The 18,181-nt window shown below is 40.7% G+C and overlaps 2 protein-coding genes across 3 annotated transcripts in view; one reads left to right on the top strand and one right to left on the bottom strand.

The window, feature by feature from the left end:
• ppfibp1a (PPFIA binding protein 1a) overlaps nucleotides 1–2,554 on the top strand; it is a 28,600-nt gene extending 26,046 nt beyond the window's left edge. Inside the window, exons 23-26 of one of the 2 annotated variants that reach the window (XR_004199866.2) lie at nucleotides 560–718; nucleotides 809–874; nucleotides 969–1,152; nucleotides 2,362–2,554. Coding sequence is in view for 1 of the 2 variants with exons in the window: in XM_031746351.2 (XP_031602211.2) it covers nucleotides 560–718; nucleotides 809–874; nucleotides 969–1,061 (318 nt within the window). In the remaining variant the exon portion in view is untranslated. Of the gene's footprint in view, nucleotides 1–559; nucleotides 719–808; nucleotides 875–968; nucleotides 1,951–2,361 lie in introns of those variants that run through there. The other variant, XM_031746351.2, reaches the window with a different exon arrangement.
• Nucleotides 2,555–2,635: 81 nt separating this feature from the next.
• Nucleotides 2,636–18,151, bottom strand: LOC116325457 (NADH-cytochrome b5 reductase 3). The gene is made up of 9 exons (XM_031746352.2): nucleotides 17,821–18,151; nucleotides 17,385–17,510; nucleotides 17,186–17,258; nucleotides 15,211–15,317; nucleotides 14,994–15,123; nucleotides 14,833–14,916; nucleotides 13,066–13,151; nucleotides 12,832–12,931; nucleotides 2,636–3,419 (listed from the first exon to the last, which is right to left on the bottom strand). The coding sequence occupies exons 1-9, from the start codon at nucleotides 17,839–17,841 to the stop codon at nucleotides 3,247–3,249; spliced, it is 900 nt and encodes a 299-aa protein (XP_031602212.2). The 5' UTR covers nucleotides 17,842–18,151; the 3' UTR covers nucleotides 2,636–3,246.
• Nucleotides 18,152–18,181: the final 30 nt, after the last annotated feature.

Below are 18,181 nucleotides of genomic sequence, written 5' to 3'. Positions count from 1 at the left end.
GGATGGTGAAACTGAAGCCACTCCACACTCGGTAACCTCTTGTCAATCACAGAGTAGCCACGCCCTAAAGCATAACATGCTTTGTCTTTTTTATGTTCACATAAGATGTGAAACTTGCAATTAAGAGCATGATCATAAATCAAATAAGCGGTACTTTCATTTTCCCAGAGTCTTTTATATTAATCTCCTGCATACAGTCAGCAAACCTTTTAAAGGAGAAGCATCTAAATGAGAAAGTAAATAAGCTCTGTTCCCATAAATATCAAAGCTTTAAGCCCAGTAGAGTTTCCCAACACTAATAATACTTTTAAATAAAGCAGCTGTTTCTCAGGATGTGAATGAGGTTGTCTGCTACTTGGAAGGTCGGCGGTTCAATCCCCAGCTCCTCTAGCCTGAAGTATACTTGGGCAAGATGCTGAACCCCGTGTTCTCCCTGATGCATTTATTGGAGTGTGAAGGTTAAATGTGATGTGTGGGTGAATGAGGCTTGTAGTAAATACAGCAAACACTCAGGTTAGGAGCTGGCCATCTGTTAATTGTGTCCTTTATCCTCCTTCAGCCGAGGCGCTTGTCGTTTGGAGGTTTTGGCACCCTGAGGAAGAAACGTCAGGACGACGGTGAGGAGTATGTGTGCCCCATGAATGTGGAAATGCCAAAGAACAGCAGCTTCCAGACTAGTGCTCGGATCTACGAGGATAACCTTGAGCACCTGGAAAAGGTACACACTCTCCCAGTTGCACTTATCTGTAACACAATAAATGTGTTTTGTTTTTAAGTGAATTTGAGTTGATTCTGTCACTTTTCACAGATGGAGGACTCTGAAGGAACCGTAAGACAGATAGGAGCCTTTTCTGAGGGAATCAACAATCTGACGGTGAGAAGCTGACCTGCTCCGGTGTGATCACACAGAACACGCTGTCCATCGACTACACTGAACGCTATTCTCTTTGCTCCTCTTTGTGTTTCAGAGCATGCTGAAGGACGACGTGTTTTTCCGGGAGGTGTCGGCGTGCCCTCCAGAGTATGATCCCTCAGAAATGCACAATAACTCAAACATCTGATATTGCTGCAGAGCTCCGCAAGCTTCATGGAAAAAGAAACTGTGCCAACTTCATCCTGTGGTCCATCTCTCTCCACCGCCGATCAGCTTTTGTAAGAGAACATGTCAGACTCTAACAATATTTCCATTTTTCACATGTAGACATCTATATTTATTGAAGCTGTCCAAAATGTAACGTGTGAACTGAAAATGCAAAGTGTTCTCAAATTAACATACCTCTTGATGAATTTTATGCTTTGTGTGTTTCAGCCCGTATTTGAAAGGGCTTGTCCTCAGTTGTGTTCACTGTCTCTTCCTGAGCTGTGCCCAGATTCTGTTTGTGAGAAGTGCTTACATTCAACGTTATGATTTTATTTGACCACATGTTAAGCTTGATGCCTCACAGAAATCGAGTGAGGCAGGGCGAGCAGCATTTTTGTGTGTGGTGCTCACAGAATTGCATTTTGACCCAGTTAAATGTTGTGTAAGCTGAAGGCTGCTCTCTTTGAAAAATTACTTTCTTCAGAAGAAAAACAAATCCTGATTTGTATCCAGGCTCTCTGGAGCACCACTGCTGGACAAAGTGCTGTGGCTATTTTTTGGGGTTAACATTTTACTGTGAGCACCACCACCTCCCAACAGAACAGATAAAGCTACTAGTATCTATTGATGTTAAGCTATGTGCTTACACTATCAGTGAGAAGCGTGAGGGCGCTGTTATGCTACAACCTGTTTGATATATAGACTGGAAACAGGGGAACATGCACACCTGGCTCAAGGAAATCACTGTTCACCACTAAACTAGTAGGGATGGTCTTTAAAAAAAAAAAAAAAACAACCAAACAAAACATTCATATCAAATGGTCCTCTCAGTCTTAAAATATATATTCCCCTCATTTTCCCAGTGGAAACTAATATTTAAACCAAAAGGGGACAAAGCACACCTATAGGCTGTTAACTAAAAAACATCCATGACTGAGAGATTAGATGTGACTGTCAAATGGGAGAAATTCAGAAAGCCAAAGATGACTTTAGATAAAGTAGAGTGAGCATCAAAGACTACTCGAATAGTTCCTGGAGACCAATATGTTTTAGCCAGTGTATGCCCATGCCTACTAGTTAAAGGACATTCTTTTAAAAAAAAAAAAGTTGCCACCTATTTTTGTTTTCGCACAGTTTAAATAAAGATATCATGTAAGTTGGAGCCAGCTGCTTCCTCCTGTTTACAGTCTAAGCTAATCAGCGCCTGGCTGACTGGAGTGTCACATTTACCGTACACACACGAGTGTGTTTCCCTGAAGTGTCCAGCTCTTCTGTTTCAGATACAGTTTAATGGAGCCTGCAGGAAGGCTGGATATTCAACTCGATTAACATCCGATCCCTGCCTCACTGCAGACAGTCTTTCCTTCGTTCTTAAAAGAAAATGGACAAATCTCTTTTCATGCATACCAATTGTGGTTTTATTCTGTTTTTAAAATGTTTTGGTAATAAATGCATTTTTTTCCCCTGCAGAAAGTGTCTTCACTTAATCATGGTAGAAGCTAAAATCCACTTGTGACCAACATGATTCAGAAATAATGATCAAAACACCAATAGTTCAACAGCATTGTTGCTTTATGATCCATAAACACAAGCAACCACTTTTTCCAGACTTTCAGAAAACAAACCAGGAACCACGCTGCGTTTGACAAATCACAACAGAGCAAATACTGACACGTCTTGCGTGACAACAGATAAGCAACAGGTATAGACTTGTAACACGTTCCCAACAGCCATAACGGAACAATCAATGATTCTGTATTGAAGCGAGTGATCACAATTCTTGTGGTGTGCATTAAATAAAATCTTTGCAGGTGTTTAAGGCACTCAGAAAAAACAGCCAGTAAACCTCGAGTCTTCTAGTAAAACCAAAGTGAAAGCGCCTCATTTTCAAGCCAAACATCCAGAAACTTCATATCCTGTCATAAAATCCTTATTTCACATCCCATTTCCCCCTACACGTTCACAACTTCCTACCAAACATACAAGAATTGGTCCAAGCTGTGATTCTCTTGCATGATAAATATCATCGCATATTATGTCATATTTAAATATAGTGCAATACCCAATGTAGATATGACAGCTTTAATGCTTTCAGGGTAAGGGGAAAAAAAGATACAACTGGACACCCTTAAATATCCAAATGATGACTCCTGTGTGGACGATGTCTAAAACGTGAACCTGCGGCTGTCGGCATGACAGACTTTATCCAGGTTAGGGTTGCAGGCAAACTGGATCATCGGTGGAGGTCCGCACATCAGGATGAGGGTCTCGTTGCTGGGAGGCGGCAGGTGTTCCCTCACCATGTCTTCGCTGATGAAGCCTTTGCTGTACTCCCAGTCTGAAACCCAGAAAGGCCTGAGGTTAAAATACTGCTCAGAATCAGAGGGTGCAAAGTGGGGCATTTTCAGTGTTCAGCAGCGACACCTACTGGAGACCATCTATAAGAGCAACTTTAAAGTGACCTGTTCTGCTTCCTGATTATCTGTCATATCATTACAGCCTGTACCACCAGTCAGACATACATTACGGTACAACTGTGGTTACTGTACTTGGTTCTTAAAAGTCAAAACATAACCAGTGTCTAAGCAGATATTTACCTTAGATGGCATTACACTGGCCTCCAGTAACACCACGAGGAGTTTAAGTCATTTTTAATCAGAATATGTCCTTCAGCATGCACATTAAACATATATAAGGGACTGCCTTTATTCTTTTGTGCAATATTACTAAAATTAAAAACATGTCTCAGAGTGATGCTGAAAAAAAAAAAATAAGCTGGACTATTGTATTTCATTATTATCAGGCTTTTTTTTTTTCTTAAGATGAAAAGCTGGATGCAGTGAGTATTAGCTAGGAGTAGAAAGACCGCTCCCCATTTAATTTAGCATTTAAAATCCTTCTCCTCACATACAAGGTCCTGAAACCTGATAAAACCTTATTAATCCTAACAGAGCTGCTCTCAGACTGCAGGCTTAAAGTTTCTAAAAGTTCACACACTCTACTTTTAAGATTAGTCTTAAAACTTCGATCAAGCTTATAGTTACAGCTGGATCAGGTGACCCTTAACCCTCCCTTAGTTACGCTGCTGTAACCTTAGGCTGCTGGGGAGTTTCCCATGATGCACTGAGCATCATGTGGTTCTTCACTCAACTCGTTTCACTCCCAGTGAGTTTATGCACCACTACTGTGTTTAATCATTAAACTCCAACTCTCTCTCTCATAGCTGGCCTTTTATCCTGCTAAGCATGTATTTTGAAGCATTATCAAAATTAACCTATATTTTATCAGGATACTAAAAATGTAATCTTTTTGGTGCAAAATCAGAAATGATTATCCAAGGTTTTAAAAGCCTTTTTTCTATTGGGAGTTACATTCCTGTAAGCCTAAAGATATTCCTTAACCCAGAAAATTCCATTAATAAAATCATTGATTATAAAACAAATAAGTATTTGGTTAATCATTTAATCAAGTTTCAATCTATAGATTAGTGGTTAACACATTCACAGGTAGGGCTGCATCAGGAAGGGTCAGTCATAAAAATCTGGGCCAAACCAAGTATGCTGGAGCAGCTCCTTACAGATAAGGGAGCCGCTGAAAATGTCAAAATTTGCTTTGCTTGTTTTCAGTTCTGATGTTTGACTCTGCTGAACAAAACTACCTGCTTGATCATTTCTCACATTAAAACCACGTACTGCACTATTTTTGTTGTTGTTGTTGTTTTAACTGAAAATGACTCTTATCCAACAATGATGCACAATGACAATGATATACAACTTCCTGGTGACAAATACGTGATCCATCACTATGAAAGAATGTTTATTGAACAGTTTCTGATGCATAACCACAAATGAACCAGCAAACCTCTCGGCCCCTTTGAAATTTGCCCTCAGTGATGCTGGTGACCTTTTTCCGCATTTAGCCTGCGGTGATAACTGTGCGTGAACTGTGATCGATTGGCCGAGCTGAGTTTTTATATCAAAAGTTAAAAACTAAACTGCAACAATTCAAAAAACAAAGAGATAAATTCAAACTGTTTTTGCACATTAATCTAGATACAGTATGAAGTATGTTATGAATATGCTATAACCATAAGTATGTACAGGCTGTAGTGAGTACAAGCTATGTACAGGCTATGAACAGGATATAAATATGAAAAAAACTATACAAAATATGAAATAAAAAACTATACAGAAATATGAGATATACAGTTATACAGAAATGTGAACTATGCAAGTTATAAACAGTTGTAGGATTAAAAATTATTGTATGTACAGAATGATTATTTACACAGAACTATACAGTAGTGCAGTTAAGATAAGTGAGATATGTGGATAATTTCTACAGAGGCTATATAAAGTGCTAGTGGTTGTGAGTGGTGGTTCAGTCCATGTTATTATTGTGTGTTTGAGGGTACAGTTGTCCAGTGTGTGTGTGTGTGTGTAGGTGGTTGTGGTTGTGTGTATGTTCAGTCCATGAGTTTAACGTGGGTCAGATGTCAGGAGGCAGAGTCATACCATTACCATTACCATTATACATTTTGCTGCAGCTTGAAACAATCAAATCTAGGGTTTGGAATGCGGATTTCAAGTTTAAAGATCACACAAACAAACATGTGTCTTACATGAAGGCGCAGTGATTGAGCATAACAGATTGGAAAAGATTACAGCACCTAGTATTGCATAAACATATTATTTTGATTTTGTGCAAGACTGATGATTATTTCCCATTTTAATATTTTTAATGATAACATTATTAGGTTTTTAATGTCCCTTATTGCAGAATAAAGATCTGTTATGAAAATTTGGTTTTGTTTTGGTTTTATCTTTAGCTCCATTCCAAGAAAATGACCAGCTTCAAGAGTTGTCAATGTAGGACACATACAGTATGTCATGCTGAAATGTAAAGCACTTACAACAGAAGCCACTACAAGGAAATGATTCCAGCCTAATTGATGAAATTTATGGCATTTTTTTCTATGCTGACTGATATGCTGCTCAGTGTCCTTTGCTCCCTGCTTTTAAATGAGATGTCACTCTGAACAAAAACACAAGCTACATGTGATGTCTCTGATGTGTATCTGTTTCTACCTGTGCTGATGCTACCATGACTAAAGTTAGCAAAGCAGCAGTAAATATGTGAATCAAGGCAGAAGGATATACTCAAAAATGAACAGAATCTTAAGAATATAAGACCATGAGCACTGCAAATGTAACAAAAATATGTTGACATCAAATGATATGTTATTTGAAATCTATATGACACAAGGACACATCTATTTTTTTTATTTTTCCAATTTATTTTTTTCCCAATTGTCCAAATTAGTTTGTTATTGGCCTTAGTGTCCCAGAAATCATATTTATATACAACTAAATATGATTCAGCAAATATGTTTTAAATGGATGATTCCTCACTTGATGAGGAATCATCCATTTCTATATTTGCTGAGTCCTAAATTTGATGCCAGTGAGCTGTTGATGTTAAAAAAGGTCCCCAAATCCCCCATGAGCAAGCACTTGGCGACAGTGGAGAGGAAAAACTCCCTCTTAATAGGAAGAAACCTCTGACAGAACCGGGCTCAGGAAGGGGTGGCCTTCTGTCTCGACCGAGTGGGGTTCAAATGCTCACTGGCAATTTAGTTGTATATAAATATGATTTTTAGGACATGATGTTGGGGCCAATTAAGTAAAAAGCCTAACCAGCCAGTTCCGCTTCTGCTTCTTCTTCTTCTTAAATGGCGGCATCTCTGGCAGGCTCTTAACCTCATTTTCAAGTTCAGCTACCTTGGCAGTAAGTGTTTTCTGTTTGTCTCGTACTTGTCGCAAAGATTCCTGTACAGACAATGTAGCTGACTCTTCTTTTTCCATCTTTTCTTGTTCTGTGGTGTCTTTTTCTTTCAGAGGCTCCAACAGAGACATTGCAGTTGGTGGCAGTGAGTCCTCTTTTTCCATCTTCTCCTCTCCTCCAGTGTGTTTTTCTTTCAGAGGCTCGGATTTTTGCTTTTCATTTGCATTGGCAGAATTCTCTTCTATTTGCTCCTGCGTGATTTTAAGGGAGGGAGCTTTGGCTTCTTTCAGCTCTCGCTCAAGAGTCTCTACCCTTAAATCATGAAGGGCCTTGTTAGAGCAGAGCTGGGATTTGAGGTCACTGATTTCTGTGTTGCGCGCCTCCTGCTCCTTGCTATGTTTAATGGCCTGTTCTTTGAGCTGATTTTGAGCTGCTAGGAGCTGTTTCTGGAGCATCACTATCTGCTCTTGTTGAGTCCTACATTTGAGCTCAAATTCAGCCTCCTTAGAGGACATCAGGCCAACAGAGTCCGTGTGTGAAGCCTCTGCGTCTTGAGTGGCAGACTCCACGCACTGCTCTGTGGTAGGGTGGCTGATTTGGTCCTGCAGGCTTAGCATCACCTCATCAAGTTTGACAACTGCTTCATTGTCATTTGTGAGAACCTCTGTCTCACTGGTGTTATTTGGCTTATTACAAGAAGCCTCCTCCAGCTGCACTATGAGGTCTTTAATCATTTCCTCATGGTTTCTTTTGTTCTCGTGGATTTGTGCATGAAGGTTGTTCACCTGAAACTGGCAAAAAGAGGCCCTCTTGTTAGCAGCTATCATTTTCCAATAAAGGCTGTTCTGATAGCTTTGGGAGACTTGCAGTTGGTATCTCAGAGCAGTAATCTCTTCCCATGGATTAAAGTGGACTCTGTCCTGATGGGGTCTAAATGTGGGCTTGGGCTGATACTGCCAAGTCCCTCCATTAGGCACAGGGTTTTGTCCACTGGGGTTATTAACATTTCCCTCTGTCTGCATCTTCATGTCCTCCTTTGCTTTTGAAATAGTGACGGGTCCAGGGTTTTCCCTTTCAGAAGTTGCATCAGTGTTTTCTGGCATTTCTGGGACATCTGGGAATTCTTTATTTCTCGGGTTTGTTCCATCAGCCCTGTTGTTTTGAGCTTCTAGAAGAGCCCGAGTAATTGACCGAGTAATTGGTCTTCTTGGTTCCACAGCCACTCTTTTCTCTTTTTGCTTTTTGGTTTTCTTTGGTTTTACAACCATTTCCTTTTGAGCTTGTGCCACAGGAGACTTTTCAGGATTTGGTCTTCTGGCTTTTTCAAGCTCATTTTTTGGTCTTTGCAAAATTGTTATTTTTGGTGTGACGACCATTTCTGTTTGTGCTTCCGCCATTGTAGATGCTTCAGTGTTTGCGTCTGCGTTTCTCTGCGTCTGCCTTGTCTTTGTTTTAACAACCAGGTTGTTTTGTGTTTCTGCCATCCGAGATCCACTAAAGTTGGTTGAATTTGTCCCCTATTTATGGGTTTTGCCAGTAGAATGTGCACTGTGACATCACGGGCTGTTCCTTTGAAGGGCTGTTCCTTTGAAGTTCCATGATTGGAACAATTCAAAATAAAATGCCCACAAACCTACTGTAAAGGAAAGGCTTTTATTTTGTAGCACATTCCGAATTAACACATTAAAAACTACTCTACAGGAACTGCAGTAAAAAATAAAACAAAACCAAAATACAAGTGTTAAAAAAACCTCACCAAAGTAGAAGACGACTGTTTAGTGGAAGAGTATTCGACATTTTAGAGATTCTCACGCATAACTTCTTTCATAATTAGGGCAGGTAGAAAACTTTTATATGTCCTGAAAGATATTTATGAACAACATCCAATGAGAGTTACTGAATGTCTGTAGGCAGTGAGATCTTGGTGGTTGCCGAGGCGACAGAATGTCATCTATGTTTTGTTTTAAATTCCGGTTCATTGCTGAATCTAAGAAACAACAGGCTATCCGGTTGTTCAGTCTGACGTCACTGGCCGTGTCTGGGCCTAAACTCTGCTGCAGGTCCATATATCAAATGATCACTGTGGCATTACTGAGAGTTAAAACACTGTCTAAAGTCTTTCATCTTTAATAAAATGATCAGCGTTCTTCTCTACCAGGTGTAACAATTGAGTTTAACATCCAGGCATCCATGAAAACGGAATTTATGACATTTAACGGAGTTAGAAGTTAGCAGGAAGTTAGCTCGCTAGCTTCCATCTAAATACAATATAGCATGTCCTGACTGCAGGGGTTTTGAAACAAATTCAAACGTACAGCTCTGCTATCACTTCCAACATAAATGAAGACAGAAAACTAAACAGCAGTGACGTTTGTAGGGTTACTGAAGTTTGGCTAGCTGGTATATAACGATGTGCTACGTGACCGCTAGCGACACAGCTATGTTAGCATAATATAAAGAAGCTAACTTTTTTTTCCACTCGATAAAAGTTAACGTGAGTGTTCTCAGTGGTCAGGAACAAATGTAATCGCATGGCAGGATGCTGTAAACGGACCAAACTTCAGCCAGGAGAACAACTGAGATAATCCATCCACAATACGAGGTTAGTTATTCATATACTGCTGCATGGGCTGTGCTGTAGTTACATCGTAAGGTTTTAAAAACTGAGCTTAAATAAATGATTAGCGGTAATAAAAGCCGAGGGAGGTCAACGGTGATCACTGAATGTTTTTAGGAGCTTTTGGGGATTAAATAGAAGAAAATACAAAGCATTAAACATGTTAACAACACAAAAGCCATATTAAACGCAGACTACTTTAGGCCCGGAAGTAGGATTCGTCATCACTGAACAACCGGATAGAGGGAGACTTTAATAGAGGTTTACTAACCCTTACTATACTCAAAAAACAGATTCAGGTCCTTCTTTCAAAGAACACATACAAATTGTGTTAGTTGTTCATAAATGTAATTAAAAAATACCAAACTGATTTGATTTTCTTTGTGAAAACTTAAAATTATTTTAAACCAGCAGAGGCTGATTCTGAACACAAAATGAATGAGATTGTTGGGGCACTGGGGGTAGGGGGAGTACATTTTTGCACATGCGCATTTGTATACTCAAAGAAAATAAATTCAAGCCTCTCTTTAAGCTGAAACATTTTTTTTTTATCTCACTCAACGTAAATGTAGGAATCCAGCGTTACTGCAATTATTATTCATGTGGTGAACCTAAATTATTTTCTCTCAAAATGGTCTTTGTTACAAGAACACAAAGTTATTAAGTTAAACAACGGTCCACCCTCTTCAAAAATCTTCTTCGAAAAGATCTTTCAGGATCACCTGAATGAATGCAGCTGCTGTTGGCCTCTCTGTACTTTTTGGATAAAACTATACCTTCAGATAAGGTAACATATTCATTTTTCATATAACCAATTGTGTATTTCTCTATGAGTTGAATGTAGAGCACTGCTATTTATCCTAGAAGCTTGTAACAGTTGTTTTTTGAACTTTTGGTGGTGCTACCATTCTCTTAGAATAGAATTCAACTTTATTGTCATTGCACTTGTTTCACAGGTACAGGGCAACGAAATGCAGTTTGCATCCATCCAGAAGTGCTTTAGCCATGATATAGATATATTACAATATATATTAGCAATAATATAGATATGTAAATATATTACAGAAATGGGTATGTTATAATGTACACCAGGGGTAGGCAACCTTTCTGATGGCGAGTGCCATTTAAAATTTCCTCAGAAGTCAATGTGCCATATGATTGCATTAGCAATAAATTTAATAACGCCCTATATTAACAGTTACACACTATATAGAACAACTTTATAGAAGTATATTTGTTCGCAGATGTTGGCAGCTATCAGCGAATAGTTATCAGCTATTTTGAAACAAAAACAAAAAAAAGTTCCATAACAAGAACTCCATTACAGCAAATACAGAAAATACAAATGCTATTTATGGTCTCCTCACAACAATGATAAGAAAAATAAACTGGGCCAATATGGCATGTTTGTTAATACAGAGATACACATGTTAATGTGATCTCTGGTCTCCCACTCAGAGACACAGGTCTCAGAGTGTCCAGCATTCAGACGGCTACCTGAGGACACTCGTGACAGAAAATCTGCTCACACAGATATGTAGAGCCAAATGCTGTCAATAAGGCCTCTGCAATGTTCTGAAGACAGTTAAACTTGTCAGGTAGTGATGTCCAGCAGGTGACAATGCAAGCTCCATGAACACGCACAGCTGTGGATTCCAGCTACTTCAATGTTATATGTATGATTTCTATACATTTTATGTCAGATAAAAATTTTGGTTGCAAGCTTCAGATAATTATTTAATAACAGCCAGACATTTTAAATGAGAATAAGAAAGAAAAGTATTTCTTTGTGCCCCCCTTTCCCTGTTAATGCCCTACCTGGCCCCCTGGCAAAACTTTGCTAGACCCGCCCCTGCACAGTTACCAGCTGTCAGCTACTTAGAAAAGGATCCTGGTGTTATTTGTCTCTCAGAAACCGTTCATAACTTCCCTTCAACTCATCCATGTCACCTAAAAGGTAAACCTGTTTCTCCATCACCTGTTCAGCTCTGATGATTCAGTAAGGACATCTCCTGGTTTCATCTGCATGTTTCCCTCTTACCACATATACAAACCATCATGACCAGCAGCTTTACAGCTGTGGCTCCAGCAAACATCATCTGATACTAGAAAGTAATATTAAATAAATTCTAACAACAGCTGATCAAGCTTAAACGTGCTGCTGTTGTTTAGCGCGACATCCGCTGGTTTCCTCTTTCTGGCGCAAATAAACAAACACGAGAGAAAAGCCAATCAGCTGACCATTGATCGTTTCATGATTGAAGTAGCAACAGGAGATGGAGGGGGGAGAGAAAGAGAAGAAGAGGCAGCTGACAGCGTAACGACAGAATAAATCCAGCGTTGTGTCTTTTTTTCATTTTAGCTAAAGTACGGGACAAACTGTGTTCCTTTTCAGCTTAATACGAAACGCGTAATATTTTCTCTGAATGAGGGACGATTCCGTCTTTTTACAGGCAACTCTACTAACTAACCTTGTGAATAAAATACAGTTCACTATGGTATCACTAACATCAAAGCACCCACCCAGCTGTATAGAAACTCCGTCATGCTAGCTAGCACGCAGTACGAGTTATTGTAACTGACTGTAAAAAGTCAGCACAATGAAAATAAGCTCCACCTAAACTTGGTTTATATCTGACCCAGATAGACTGCAGGTCATAACTTCTTACCTGAAGTTCAGTTCACCTGACACTCGGCCGCCTCGGGTCTCTCCTCCTCCTGCCTCCCTTTTCGCTCATCCACCTGCTGGCCTCCACCACTTTCTAATTTTACTGAATCTGAGGAAGCGCCGCCATAGCCACCACCACACAACTGAGTTATTTTTACACACCGACCAGCATCTGGACAAACCACCACCTTTCGTTGTTTATACCGTTACAAAGGGAAAAAAAGTCACCGGGCCACCGAGCAAATGTCCGATGGCCAGTCCAGCATTGGTCGTGCCATCAGTTAACCCTTCTGGCACGCGTGCCGAGGGTTGCCGACCCCTGATCTAGAAGTTTTGAAATTTAGGATACGTAAAAAGTACATAAAAAGTTTAAAATTGGACTTTAGCCTCCTGTGTCACATTTCAAGACATAATAGTCATTTTCACACGCAATTAACTTTCTAAGGCATTACCTGACAGGTGTAAGAAAGAATGTAAACATTAGTCGGTCTTCAACCTGCCAATACAAATCCAAACATCCATGTAATATCATGGATTGTGCTAGTGGGCAATTACTGCAGCTAATAGACCAACCCCTGGTGTAAACCTGGGTACTCCCTGATGTGTATGAAAACTGGAAATAGTTCCTGTCTGAAATAGTTAAAGTTCACATGTGAAGGTAGTTACTGTTGGAGGACTCACTTTCAGGTGCTCTGTCGATGGTGAACCACAACTTGAACCGGTCCGGGTGGCTGACCTGAATCTCTTCCAGCTCCGGTCGCAGGAGGATGTCTTTCTCAGTCTGTGAACACGGGAAGGACGACATTTTTAAACTACTGCGTGAACACAAATTTACACTCCAGTCCAGGCCAAATGTTCTCACATAGTAAATATCCTCCTGACTGCAAACATTAGATTGTGGTTCATAAAACTCACCTGGTTGGCAAACAGCAGGTGACACACTGTTTTGTCATCAGGATCCTTCATTATTGCTGTGACGATCTGCAGCATGGGAGTGATGCCTGTAATAACACCCAGCGCAGGCTCAGGTTACATTAACAGAGCTCCTTTAAATACAAGGCTGGATGTGTGCAGACATCCATGTGTGCTTTGGTCACAGTTGGACCTCCAAGTTAGATTACACGAAATGTTTCTAAAAGCATAACTTTAGTTAGAATTTATACAAGTTTGCTAATCCTAAACTCAGCTGACCTCCTCTCCAACACAATTCAATTCAGGCTTATTTATCAACTTAAAGAACAAAAGATACTTAACAGGCACTTCATACAGTAAAGTCAAAGGAGTTTGCAAAGAAAAGCGTCTGGACTTCTTTAAGTTGCTTGAAGACGTTTCACCTCTCATCCGAGAAGCTTCTTCAGTTCTAAGGTCAAATGGCCGAGAGTCCCAGATTTAAACCCAGTGGGAGTTTCCCCCCAAAGAGGGACAAAGGACCCCCTGGTGATCCTCTAATCACATGAGCCAAGGTGTGAAAGCGGGTGTGGGACCTAATCAGCCCGGGTTTTGGGTGAGCTCATTGTGAAACCTGGCCCCACCTTGTCATGTGAATTCCTGAGGTCAGATGGCCCAGGATGTGAGTGGGCGTTAAGGCGTCTGGGGAGGGATCTCAAAACTGGATTATAGATGGCAGACAGTTGGTGTCGTAAACCACCGCCTCTGTTCAAAGATGGTCGCTCACAGTGGACATAGATGGCCTCTTTCACTCCTCTTTCAAACCATCTGTCCTCTCTGTCCAAAATGTGAACATTGGCATCCTCGAAAGAGTGACCTTTATCCTTAAGATGCAGATGGACTGCTGAGTCATACAGTAAAGTAAAGACCCTACAGTGTGTAACGCCTGTGTGGATGATGAGCAAACAGCCCAAATAAACTTTGGAACAAATAGAGCACAGAGGAAGGGGAAAAAAGTGTCATCATATTTAGAAAAGGTTGTGAAAATGGCTTTTATAACCTTTAATGCTAGATTACATATCAGCATCTCCCAGGTCAGTGTTTGCACATTAGTCTAACATGTCCCTGGTTGGAGACTAGGAGAAGACAAATCTATTAGGGGTTGCATAAAAAAATAGGCGGAAAAATAAAATATGTGGAACCGTCTGCTGTGGCGGTAAGACAGCAGACCAGAGAACGCTAAATTATTATCTTAGAGATTTCTGTGGCACCAAATTCACTCCATACAAACGCCGGTTTCTCAGTCGAGCACTGCTGGCACTGAGGTGAACAATGAGCCAGACCACTTTGCCTAACATCGTGTTCTGACTTCACTGATCCAGTGGAAACTTTGGCTCAAACACTTATCAGATCTGACATTCATACTCCCCCCAAATTACCTTAATAGTTATTATTTCATTACTGTGGCTCCAATGCAACTGCCTCGCTCTCTCTGTAGTCAGCACCTTCTGTGGTGGTCAATGCTCTGACCACTCTGTAGTATCTGGTTGCATGAGTAACACTTACATAACTCTTCTTATAATAGCTACAGAAACTGTCCACATGTCAAAATAACAATTTGTTGAATGATTTGTGATGGAGTTTTGTCAAAATTTAGACATGAAGACTCCAGCTTCAATTAATGGTGAACACCTTTATTACTAATAAGCAGCATCGGCCCTAAAAACAAACACCACATGAGTCAAACAAATGAAAAAAACCATCCCTGGACCTGACACTGAACAGCTCCCTCACCTGTGCCTCCAGCGATCATGCCCAAATGCTTGGCAGTCTTCATCTCAGCTGGCGACTTTTTATCAGGCTGAATGGCAAAAACACCTGCAGAATGCAAAGTGAGAGTATTAAACCAAGCTGATAAAGCTGGTTCACCTGCTGTGTTCAGTTATGCTGCTCACCTTTGCCCTTGTAAACAAGTAAGCCGCTGGGTCCTCTGAAGTCAATCGTGTCATCGATCCTGAGGCTCTCCAAGTACTGACTCATCTTCCCGCCCTCTGGGAATTTTGGATTAACGTCTTTAAAGTAGATCTGAAACAAATGGAGGAATTCATGTCAAACAATCAACACCTTCATATATAAAAACTAAAACGGAAACAACCTTCCTTAAATCTTTACCTTCACCACCAGGTCCACAAAACCTTTGTCGTCATCGCTGGACACTGGTGTGTACGGACGGACGACAAGCTTCCCGTCTATCTTTGCCGACAGATAGATGTGCTGCCCTGAAGATGAAAACAAACATGTACTTACCATCAACGTCACCCATTTCATACTATGTGACTCAAACAATGATAATCAAAGTCAAAGTCAAAGTCAGTTTTATTTGTCAATTTCTTCAGATGTACTTGCCATACAAAGGAATTGAAATTACATTTCACACTGTCCCATGCGTAGACATAGACAACAATAAAGTGCAGATGCACAACATTTAGGTAACATACAGGATATAACAAGACAGGACCTAACATATAATAAAGTGTTCCAACAGTGTGCCCTGGAAAGTAGTATACTAGTCTACTTGAGGTAGTCCCAGGTTGTGGTTGGTAAGTGTTTTTGTTTTAATGCAGCATAAGACTGTAGCAGCAGTAATAGTAATATAAATAATATAAATAGTGCTAAAAAAATACTAAAAATATATAGCAGCAGGAAATCCAGCAGCCAGTTGCAGAGGGAGGTGCTGAGGCCCAGTCTGTCCAGTTTACAGATGAGTTGTTGTGGTATTATGGTGTTGAATGCTGAGCTGAAGTCTATGAACAGCATTCTCACATATGAGTCTTTCTTGTCCAGATGAGCTGGGTGGAGGGCAGAGCAGATTGCATCCTCTGTGGATCGTTTCGCTCTGTATGCAAACTGGTATGGGTCCAGGGTGGGAAGTAGGGTGGATTTGATGTGTGACATGACTAGTCGTTCAAAGCACTTCATAATAATGGGTGTCAGTGCCACGGGGCGGTAGTCATTGAAACAGGCTGGGGATGGTTTCCTTGGCACAGGTATGATGGTGGCAGTCTTGAAGCATGATGGGACAGTGGCTTGCCTCAGGGAGATTCAATTCAGCATTACAGGAAGTATTTCCTCTGTAGTCTCTGTAACTGTGAGAGGGGATATCTCTAATAGACCTCAGGATTGTGATGTCACCAATGCAATGCATTAAGGGACTGAGGTTCATGCAACTCCAAGTTGATGATGAAATATATGGAAGCAGCAACTGCGTAACACCTCAGACACACAGTAGTCACTGTGGATACCTCTGACCGGCATCGATGCAGAACAAAGGCACTACAAGCTCCTGCTGCTGCACTATAACATGAAGTGCTGTAACAAAACATTGAGCAGTAATAAAAGACATAAAACTACTTCACATCTGAACGACTTATTTTTAACATTCTCATCACAGTTTAGTCCAGCTACAAAACAAAGCATGCAGGGTTGTTATTACAGCGCAATTATAAATGTCAAATAAAAAGGTATGCTTTATAAGTGTGTTCAACACAATGTTGAAAAAGAGAAAATATTACAGAACAGTATTAAATATGAAGTCAAATGAATTGTATGCAGTGTCTTTAAGGGTAAGTGATGCATGTGTCACAGAGCCATGGCTCAGCAGCTGAGACAGCATAACTGAGTCCAACAAGTCTGAATGTGAGCTTGAACCCATGCACAATTCTTAAGTTGTCTGAGGTTTAGGCGCTCACCACAAACAGCTTTTTTAACAAAACACTAGGGAACTTGAGAAACTGTACCTCCTCAAAATAAAGTGACAGTTTGTGCTCACATATCAGCCCCTTCTAATAACACTGCTTTGCCTCTTTGTTTACATTCAGTTTGTATCACAGGTGGTTTAGGTGTCTTCCTCCTTATTACCTGCTGGCATCTACCTTTGTTTCGGTTTGGCATGAACAACTACCCAGAATGCATTGCCATTCCCAAGCTGTATATGGGCACTACATCAGCTGTTTAAACCGTCTGTTTACCAGGGGTGGCCAATCAGAAGAAAACTAGCTTAAACAGAGAAGGAAAGGAGCTAGAACAGATTTTGAGATATGCAGTCAAACCTCCGGCAGTGATGATATGCGTGAGTGCGCACACTTACCAATAGGGAGACCAAGGACGTGTTCAGGGGATGGCAGTGCAAAGCGGAACTTTCTTGTGTCATGGCTGACAATCTTTTTTTTAAAAAAAAAAAAAAAAACAAGAAACAGACAGAGCAGTGAGCGTGAACGCATCTGCTGCGTTTGCAGACAAGTTTCATTCTGCAAGCACTCAAGAGCGTGCAGCGTTTGAGCGGTTACCTCTTTATCTATCAGGCGCAGTGCATACTTAATGTTGGGGTCCTCTAAGGTGATGGCCGGTCTCTTCTTTGGGAAGAGCAGCCTGAAGATGAGGTTGATGATGCTGTCAAAGCCGCCTCGGATCAGCTGCGATAAAAGGTCAAAAGTGGGAGAATGACTCAGACCACCAACTCCTAGCATTAGCTACATTAGCTACCAGCTGTCTAACACCCTGCGGGGCGTTGCCTGGATTAAGTCGGGGTTTTTTGTTTTTTTGTTTAACACAGACAGCAACAGGGAGAAGTGAGTCATGAAGATTCCTGTGGGCAGGCCCGAAACAGCGCTCAGGATAACTTAGCTGGGGAAAAATGATTGTTAGCGAATATTAGCCGAGCTAATGCATGCAAATTAGCTGGCGTAAAAGCACCCTGATAATTTTCCATTGATGTATACTCACGCGAAAGATGTAGGAGAGCATTTTCAGGCCGGGAGGACAAATGCAAAATACTTTGTCAGTGTAGCGCGCAGACCACAAACGAGTTCAAGGCAACTAATTGTGACGGAGGTCCAAGTTGTCAAGTAAGGCGAGTCAGCCAGGTAGGATACATACATCCGGTTGTAGTTTTTAAAAACAAAATTCCGTTTGTATGAAAATTAAACCCAGTAGGCTAATTATAAAATGAACGCTGGATATAAATATTTTGATGCAGTTCTATGTGTATTTGAAGCTGTTTTATGCCAATTTCGTCGAGATTTGCACTGAATAAACGTACAGTAAGCGTGTAAACACTCAGCTTCCGGTAATACAACGGGCTAAT

Source organism: Oreochromis aureus, linkage group 17 (genome assembly GCF_013358895.1).
Source record: "Oreochromis aureus strain Israel breed Guangdong linkage group 17, ZZ_aureus, whole genome shotgun sequence".
NCBI classification, from domain to species: Eukaryota; Metazoa; Chordata; class Actinopteri; order Cichliformes; family Cichlidae; genus Oreochromis; species Oreochromis aureus.
The sequence above is the reverse complement of the archived record's forward strand: the minus strand, read 5'-3'. Positions and strand labels throughout refer to the sequence as shown.